This window comes from Felis catus, chromosome C2, assembly GCF_018350175.1.
Source record: "Felis catus isolate Fca126 chromosome C2, F.catus_Fca126_mat1.0, whole genome shotgun sequence".
Lineage (NCBI taxonomy): Eukaryota > Metazoa > Chordata > Mammalia > Carnivora > Felidae > Felis > Felis catus.
This window is the reverse complement of record NC_058376.1, coordinates 1,342,575-1,351,985: the sequence shown is the minus strand read 5'-3', so window position 1 is coordinate 1,351,985 and position 9,411 is coordinate 1,342,575. Positions and strand designations below refer to the sequence as shown.

Below are 9,411 nucleotides of genomic sequence, written 5' to 3'. Positions count from 1 at the left end.
CAGCTTCCTCTGCCTCCATTCGCCGTCCGTGGCAATAAACGGCTTTGTTCAAATCGCCCGCCTCCCCGCATAAACGCCTGTTGACACGCTGCGTGTCCCGTGACCTTGCCTCGTTTGGAGCCAGGACCCCACGTGCAGCCGCGGGCAGCGGCGGGAGGCGGCTTCCTTCGGAACGGGGGTGCGGGCGGGCCTCGAGCACTGGGGACCGGGGGCGGGAGCGGGGAGAAGCAGCCAGGACTCGGGGCAGCGGCGGGTCACTCGGTTCCGGGCCCGCATCCCACTCCGCGCCGTGTTTGTCCCCGCCTAACCGCCGCCAGCCCAGCACCCCGGTCCGACCCGGCGCCCCGCGACCCCGCACCCCGCCGGGTCCCGGCTCCTCCCCTGCGGGTCCCCGCGCCCCCGGCCCCGCCCCGCCGGGTCCCCGCTCCTCCCCTGCCCGTCACACCGCCCCCAGCCGCCCATGGCTCCGCCCCACTAGGTCCCCGCCTCGTCCCAGCCGGTCCCCCGAGCCCCGCCCCCGCGCCCCGCCCCGCCGCTGCCCGTCCCGGCGCCCCCGGCCCACCGCCCCGCCCCGCCCCGCCCCTGTCCGTCCCCTGCGGCCGGAGCGCGGCTGGCCGAGGGCGCACCGCTGCGGAGCCCGCAGCATCCGCGGCGCTGACGGTCCGGCCGGCCGAGCATGGCGCCGAGGTGCGGGGTGGGCAGGGGCAGCGGGGCGCACGGGCGGGCGGTGGAGGCGCGCGGCGCCCTAACCTGTGACCTGTGGCCTGTCGCCCGCAGGTGGCCCTGGCTGCGGCCGCGGCCGCGGAGCTTCCTGGACGTGCTCGCCCCCCTGGTCCTGCTGCTCGGGGTCCGCGCGGCCTCCGCGGACCCAGGTAAGACCCGGGGGCAGCGGGGGGAGGGGGGACGCGAAGGTTGGTTTCCCGGACCGGTCCCCCGCCATCCGCGCTTCGTGCGAGTCTCCGGCCGGTCCAGGCGGCGGCGGCCTCACCCCCAGCGCATCTCGGCTTGGTTCCCGGGAGGCCGCCCGGCTCCTCCCACGCGCGCAGGTGGCGGGCGGGGGGCGAGCGGAGGGGGACGGGGTCAGGCCGAGGCCGTGTGTCCCGAGTGTCCTGCGTCGGCCATTCATTCTTGGGCGGCGCGCCGCGGGGCCGAGACCGGGCTGGGCCGAGGGCAGTGCGGACCGTCCGGTCCCCGAGCCCCTGGCGTCCTGACCAAACTTGGCGACTCCGCCGGGAGGTTGGCGCGCTTGGCGGACCGCGCTGCCGGCCGAGGGCCAACGAGGGGCCCGGGCCGTGGTCGCGGTGGCGGCCGGTCAACGCGCACGGGCTCCGGAGACGCAGGTCAGCAGCCGCCGGCCCGCCGGGCCTGTGTCACCGTCACCAGGCTCGTCCCTCCCGGCGCCAGCACGGCCGCAGTGGGTCGCGCCCCCGGGCCTGGGAGTGACCGCGCGGGCTCCGGCAGGTCTCTGGGGCAGGCGCTGCAGAGCCGAGCGCCGCCGTCGTCGGTTTCCAACCTGTTGAGGCGAAACTGCCCGGATTTCCCAGGGCCAGCCTTTGTGCGCCGCCGGGGCCGCCAGGCCTCTGTCCCCGCGCCCGCCAGGGTGTCGGGTTGCGCGCGGTCCCCTTTGATGCGGCCGAGCGCCAGCGCCGGCCGTGGCCGGGAACAATGCTCAGAAGCCCAGGGCTTGGCCGGCACCCGCGGCTTTTCCCGCGTGGGCCGCAGCCCGTGCGCAGGGACGCTGTTCCAGCCGCCCTCAGACCGCCTGTGCCGCCAGCTCCGGGACCCCGGCCCCTGCCACGCGGTCGGCCAGGTCGTCTTCCCAACTGGCCCAACAAAGGCCGGGAGGAGGTGGCGCGGGAGGAAGGGGGGAGCCCCCCCCACCCCGAGAGAGCCCGGCGTTTTGTCACAGGTGGAAGTGGAATGCCGTGCGTGCCGCCCTCTTCTCCAGGTCGGAGGGAAAGTGGGAGAATGTTGACTGCGATCACGGGGCAGCAACACACCTGCTGGCCGCAGCTGGCCAGGAAGGAGGGTCGGGCCTGGAGAGAGAGGAAGATAATAGTTTGTTTCATTGTTTCCAGATGGTGGAGTCACCAGGTTACACAGCAGCAGAGACCTTTTTAAAAAGTAACCGCTCATGACTAGCTCTGCAGGGAGCACCTGTTTGTTCCCCAGCTGGGTTAACTCTGGGTTAACTCCCTCTCCTTTTAGGGGACAAGTTTGTCTCCACACCCCTTCCTGTCCCCGGTTCTTACCAACCACCCTCCTGGCTTCAGGGACCGTCCCCTGGGCTGCACCGTGTGCGCACAGGGACCAGACCAGGGCCGCAAGTGCTGGAATTTGTAAGCCTGGCGCCTCTTCTATAATCTGACCCTGGAGTTCCCAGCCCCCAGTTTATGAAACTTTGTAATCAAGTCTGTAATCCAGGTTGCTGGCTGTTGGCCGTAGAGTGGAAACAATATAATGTTATGTCAGTAAGCTTTGGGGAGCTGCGATCTTGAGCTCTAAGGGTGGGGTGTAAGGTGGACTTGGGGGTTCTGAGGGTAGTGACGGTGGGGAACCTGCTGGGTCTTCTGCCCGCTACTGTGGCTGCAGTGAGGTCGCCGCAGTCTCAGATCCTCTGGGGAGGAAGGAAGACCGCCGATGGAGCTCAGCCTTTTCTCACTCTGGAGGTTAAAGCAGGAAGCCGGCTCAGCGGGAACGCGGGTTCCTCCCGGCTGGGACTAAGTCCCCTTGAAATGGGATAATAATCGCCCCCTCTGGGTGTTACTGGAGAAGAGCTAATGTGTGTGAAATCCTAATTTAGCAGAGGCTCAATTTCTTCTAGAAACCCTTTAAAATCATCCTGGGGAATTAAAGGTTGAGGCCCGGTTTGCTGATTCGCACATTTTTTTCTGACCAAAAATGATGCATTTTTCCACGTCTCTGCTGCACCTGACCCTTCCCTCCCAGAGGAGAGCCTCCCGCTGTTTTGTCTAAGGGTTGGTCGTGATTCTGATGCTGTTAAATGGTTTGTGCATTCCCCCGTAACTAGAAACCTGGTGGCACTGTGGGCCGAGCCATCTGTGACCCCGGAGCTCAGTGCTGTCGGCAGGCCTGCTCTCCTGGGGGGGGGGGGGGGGGGGGGGGCGGGGTGTGGACTCACGTGGGCCAGATGGCTGTGGACATTCGGAAGTGTTTGTGAGTCACGAGTCAGGGCTGTGGACAAGGACCGAGTGTGGCAGGCGTTCGCAGGGTCTCCAGGACCCTGGTCTCCATCCACGCCTCTTGTCTCTGGCCTTGGCATCTGGCTCTGTCAGACGTCGCCCTGCCCTCAGCCCATGGGTCCCACCCCTTGTCACCACTTGGGCTCGCACACGAAGCTCACGGTCCCTCGGTGGCCCTACAAGGGGCCTGGGTTTGAAGAAGACACAGCCGACACCCTGTGGGCCCCAGGGTCTTTGAGCGTCCGTCATCCTGAGGACACAGTACCTCACACGGTAACTGTTGGGCCCAAGCAGGTGGGAAATGCTCGGCCCAGAGCAGCCTGTGTTTAGGGCCTGGTCCTCTCATCTGCCGGGGAGTCTTCAGGGTTCAGGTGCAGAACTTCATAAGATAGTTTTGAATTTCTGCAGAACTCGTTTTTCAGGGTACTCCTGTTTTCCTTTAAAAGAAGGAGGAGAGGGGAAAGTCCTGTGCAAGAAAACCTAGAAGGAGTGACACTGACCCCACCCGGAGTGAGGGCGCCCGAGAGCCCTGCCCCCCTCGCTTCACCTTAGAGAAGGTGCTTACATGTCAGGGTGCATGCACGCACAAATGCGTGTGCATACACACATGGACGCGTGTGCATGTATCACAAACACATACGCGCACACATACACTCACGTGCACATGCATGTACGCAGGCACACGCACCCCACACTCGCATGCAGGCACACACAGCCCACACTCGCACGCGTGCGTGTGCACACGCGTGTGTGCACACACTAGTGCTCTAGTTCCTCCCAAAGTGTTGAAAAGGCTTGGTTCTCTGGGCCACTGGGGGAGCTGGAGGGGCCCTGGGTGGGGTATCCCGCCCCCTCCGTGTCTGGGGTGAGCACTGATGCTGCCCCCAGGACAGCCCCAGGGCCAAAGGGGCAGCCAGGCTGGGAGGGGCAACTGCAGTCGTGTGTCGCCCAAGGGAGGAGTCTCGGTGACGCCCCTGTGCTCAGCGTCCACACGGGGCCGCGTTGCTGGCCTAGCTGCTGCTCTTCAGGAAGGTGCTGTCCACCCACCCCCCGAAGGCGATCCATTAGGTTCTCCACGCGGGAGGTCAGGGCACGCTGGGACCCTGCGGGGCCTGGTGATGAACACGCACTGGGGACCCTAGGCCGCCCTGGTGCCTTCCAGCTGGTGAGGGGTGAAACGGGGCAAAACCCATCTCGTGACGCGATGTCCAGTGAGCCTCACCCTCTCTTGTGGCCTGAGGCCCGCGGGGAAGGGCTGGTCCACCGAGGGGTGGGGTCCAGGATGGGGGGGTGGCCGCCAGCTCTCAGGGATCAGGTGAGGGTGTGGGTCGGCCTAGCTGCCCACTGTGGTTGACGAGCAGCCCCAGCCCCGCTCTGCCTGCCGTGGGCCGGCCGCTGCCCGCGGCACAGGCCCATCGGCAGCTCCGGTCACCCATGTTAGCTCTGCTGTCGGCTCCCTGCGGCTCTGGGTCACCGTTCTGTGAGGGAGAGCCAGACCGGGTGCCCTGACATGGGGACCCCTCTCCAGGGAACCAGGCTCCAGGCTCAGCCGATACAAGTGGATGTCACAGGACCCGACACGGAAAACTCACAGAAACCCGATGCTGTCCTTGGGGGGGAGGGGGGGGCGGGTAAAACAGTGGGGAATCCAAAAACCTGTTTGGTGTGCTTCTGAGATTATTCACTTTGGCGGTGGTGGCTCCGAATGACTCCAGTGTACTCTGAGCCTCCGTGGCCTCCCCTCCCGGTGGTTCAGGGCCTGGGACTAGCCCCGCGCCAGGCCCTCGGCCCCCCGTGCCCCACCCCGCTCCACGCCTGGGGTCCCTCCCCTCACCTGTGCAGGAAGAGCTGCTCTTTCCAAGTGCCGTGAGCGCACGTCGTCGTGTTATAAACCGTCTTTAGGCCACACACCACGTCCTCGCGCTGCACCGGGCCCTCTGCGTCCCGCCCCCCACACTGCCCGGCGTGTGCGGGGGGTGCGCAGAGGCTCAGCCGTGGCCGGACGAGGGGTGATGATCCGGACCGGGGGGTCTGGGCCCGGGCAGACGGGCTGTCGGAAGGAGCTTTTGATCACAGAAGTGCTGAGTCAGATGACACGCGGGGTTGCAGGCCGGTCCTGCGCTCCGCCTGCCTCCCCAGCACGGCCTCCCTGGCTGCTTCGCGAGAGCCCCAGAAAGGAGAACCTGTTCGCAGGCGCGTACGTCGTTTTGGGATTTTGTGCCAGCGCGCGGGGTCACTCTGGGCTGATTGAGCCCCTGTGACCAGGGCAAGGCAGGGGCTCCCCGCACTGAGCTAGGTGGTGATGAGGCTTTAGGCCACGCCTGGTTTCTGGAGGACCAGGAGGCTTTGGGGTGGGGGACGGCACTGCCTGTGGGGTCAGGTTGACCTTCTCAGGGCGTTTCCTCGGATTGGACGTCGGGCCAGAGCCAGAGGCTGGGGGGGGGGGGGGGACGTCAGGCCAGGAGATGGGATGAGATGTGGCATGGGACCTTGGTTGCTCCTCTGGTGGCAGGACCTGGGTTTGAGCCACAGGACCCGCGTGTGGCAAGAGGTGTCCTTCTCTTTCTGGGTGACTTGGGCTGGCGTGAAGGCGGTGCAGGGAGGGCGCGGCTCAACGGCGGCTTCACCCCTTGGCGCCTACCTGTGCAAAGCAAGTGTCGCCGTCCTGGGAACGTGAGCCGCGGGTTCCTCTGCTCGGGAGCGGGAGGCTGGCCGCACCTCTGCAGGGACCTGACCCAGGCGCCCCAGACCTCCAGGACAAAGGGAGACCTTTCTCCACATTTCCATTTATCCAACCAGGGACCTCACCTTGGAAGGAATCATGGATTCAGTACCTGGTGGAGAGTGTGGTCCCCACCCTGTGCTGTTGGGAAGGGCAGGCAGGGGGCATGTGGGGAGAGGAGTAACGTTCCCAGATCCCTTGGCGGGCCCTCTGGGTGGCAGAGACCCAACCCGTCCAGTGGGCCGCTTCCCTGCTGGGGGTCTGGGGGCTGAGGGTGGGGGGTTGGCATCAGTGCGGGACCTCGGAAAGCTTACTTGCCTCTGGGTGGTCCAGGGCTGGGAGTCACTGGGTGCCAAGGCCCTGCTGGTCACTCTACTGGGTCCGTCCGGGTGAGCCCAGCCACCTAGCCTCTTGTCCATTCATCGAGTGACTTCCTCCCTCCCGTGTGCATTTTTGAGCACCTTCTGTATGCAAGGCACCCTGCCTGCCGAGAAAGACACAGAGGTTAGCCCCCAAGTGCCTCCCCAGCTGGGACCTCCATCCCGAGGCAGGAAAGAGCTTCGTTTAGCGCTCTGTGTTGTCACCTCTAGAGCTGGCCCGCGCTGGGGCTGAGTGCAGGGCTGAGTGCGGGTCTGTGGTTGGGGCTGAGTGCAGGGCAGTGGTTGGGGTTGAGTGTGGGGCTGAGTGCAGGGCTGAGTGTGGGGCTGAGTGCAGCGCTGAGTGCAGGGCTGAGTGCAGGGCTGTGGTTGGGGCTGAGTGCAGGGCAGTGGTTGGGGCTGAGTGTGGGGCTGAGTGCAGGGCTGAGTGCAGGGCTGTGGTTGGGGCTGAGTTGGGGGGCTGTGGTTGGGGCTGAGTGCAGGGCAGTGGTTGGGGCTGTGGTTGGGACTGAGTCGGGGCTGTGTTGGGGCTGAGCGTGAGCCCCTTGGCGGGGGGGGGTGGGGTGGGGGGGGGGCGGGGGGCGTCCCTCCAGACGAGCGGCTGTCCGGCTCTGTGCACTGTCACTTTGAGAGTCTTGCTAATTTGATAAACGGGAAGAAGTCACGTCAGTGTCCCAGTCTGCGAGTTTTCGGTTGCTAGCGAGGTGGGTGGGCTGGCTGCCGCCGGGTTGCCCCTGGTGTCCGGTGCTCTGTGGTGCCCGGTCCCCTCGTCGCTTCTGTCTGCTCGCTCCGTCTGCTGCAGATGGGAGCACGTGGTGCGTTTCCTGCTTTGAGGTCGGCCCTAAGTGGGGACGTGGTGTTTCTTGAGGCACGGGGTTATTTTTTCCCTAATTTTTATGGCCTGTTCTTCTAGTTGGACGGCACCGCTCGGGGACCACACCGGGCTCGTCCGTACAGCAGGGATAGGAGAAGTAGTGGGGATTCTGTGGGTAAAGGTGTCCAAGGCCGTAACCAGTGCACGTGGGAGGGCCACGTGCTTCATGTGAGCTGGTGCTGTCTTTACTCTGCCTTCGTGGGCATGGACTTGGGGCTAGCTAGTCCTTGGAGAAAGCTATTACAGAGTCACTCAATCCTGGACTGTTGCAGCTGGCGGGTGGGTGGCCTGGCTGTCCACTTTGCCTTTGTGGGTGGGACCCCGTTTACGGCGATGGTTGAGAGCCCAGGCCCCAGGTGTTCATTGCAGCACTGACCCTGAGTGCTGTGTGACCTTGGACAGGTTACTCACCCTCTCTGTGCCTCTGGGTCTGACCTGGGACAGTGGGGAGGACAGTGGGGCTCTGTGGGGTTTAGTGGGACATTCCTTCATTGAGTGCACGTCGCATGTCAGCTTTCTGGGATGTGTCTGATGACGCCTCGCTGGGCCCAGGGGACCGCAGTGGGGATGGCTTCCACCCGGGAGTCTGGAGGGGCCTGGAAGGAGGGACTGGTGTGCATCGAGAGCAGGATGTAGTTCTGCGTTTCTTACCAGAAGGTGGGCTGTGTCTGCTGAAGCGATCGAGTCTATTAGAGTCTCCCACTCCCCCCAGCCCTCCCAACGTGCCCGCCCTGGCCGCCACGCCCACCCGCATGTCCCCTCCGAGGGCTCGGGGCCGCTGACCTGCCTCTGCTTGTCGGATCTTGTTCCCGTGCTGCTGTATTTTGAAAAAAATCCTCCTGCTGAGACGGTCTCTTGTTCCTCGTGAGCCAGCGAGCTTCCTGGACCAGGGCCCGTCTGTGCTTGTAAATCTGGACCAAGCCTGATGGAGTGCCGTCTGGGGAGCGGGCAGGGGAACGTTCAGCCCCTTCCTGTCTTGTCATCTCGGCCTGAGCTCACCGCGCTCACCTTTGGGCCTCTCCCCTGCCCTGGCTCCCCAGGAAGGTGAAGTCCCCTGGGAATTCACACACCGCTGCCTTCGCCCCAGGGCTGCCCTGTAGGCCCCCCGGTTTGGACACCTGCAGGCCCCCTGGGAAATCCTCTAGGGGGGATTGGAGGCGGGCAGGTGCCCCCTGGAGCCAGCTGGGAGCTGGGAGGGGCTTTTTCTAACATAAATAATTGTTTCAACGGAAGAGCTTCTCGCCACCCTAAGCAAGTCTGTGCCTGGTGCTGAACCGTTTCCGCCCTCCGAGCCTCTTGGCCTCCAGGAGGAGGAGGGACCCCTCTGAGTCCAGGTGCCCCCTGGGGCCCCAGGCCCTCCTGCCCTGCTGCAAGGTCCTGGCCGTGGCTTGGGTCCCTTCTCTGGGTCTGAGGCTAATCGTCGTCATGCTGTGGGGTCACGACACGCCCGCTGTAGCAGACAATGGTGGCGGTGACCTCTGGTCGTCTTGGGCCCTGGCATTTCAGTCTTGTCTCCCCACGGTACTCAGGGGGACCCAGCCTGATGCAGCCTGGATCTTCCTGTTTTCTGGCTAAAAGGAGCCTCCACCCCCAGGGCCAGGGCTGACTCAGAGTCCACGATGTTCCACACTCATAGCCTTGCGTTGTGAAAATAATTAAGAATGCCGCTGGAGGTTTGGAACCGGATGGAAGAAAGCACCATCCTAACACAGACTTATGTGTCATCATGGGGCGATCTGACATTTTAAACAGACTTGGGCCCCCCTCCCCGCGGCCCCGACCCCGGGCCAGGGAACAGCCCCGCCCGCCCGTGAGAGGACAGATGGCATTCTGGACACCTAACGTCCCCACGTTTAAGACTCATTTATCTTCTGCTTCCCATGGCATACGTTGCCCAGCGAGTGACAGTCTCCAGAGACACCCATGTCCCGTCCGCAGAACGTGTGAACGCTGCCGTGCGTAGTGGGAAGGAGCGTGTGGGTGTGTTAAGGCCCTCGACGGGGGGACAGGGCTCTGGGGGGGAGCGGGGGCTATGTGTAACCCTAGTGTCCTGACGAGGACAGGGGAGGCAGGGTGGTGGGGGGCAGAGTCGGGACACGGGGCCGTGGAGGCAGGGCGGCGGTCGGAGGGAGGGGGCGGGGAAGGGACTGGGCACCACTGGCCATGCGGGCGGCCGAGGGGCCACGAGCCGAGGGGCGTGGGTGCCTCTGGAGGCTGGACAAGGCAGGAAGCGGA

General features: G+C 64.8%; 1 protein-coding gene across 1 annotated transcript in view; it reads left to right on the top strand.

The window, feature by feature from the left end:
• The first annotated feature begins 553 nt into the window (after positions 1-553).
• COL18A1 (collagen type XVIII alpha 1 chain) overlaps positions 554-9,411 on the top strand; it is a 91,397-nt gene continuing 82,539 nt past the window's right edge. Inside the window, exons 1-2 of the mRNA XM_023238617.2 lie at positions 554-687; positions 778-872. Coding sequence (XP_023094385.2) covers positions 677-687; positions 778-872 — 106 coding nt within the window. The 5' untranslated portion in view covers positions 554-676. The remainder of the gene's footprint in view (positions 688-777; positions 873-9,411) is intronic.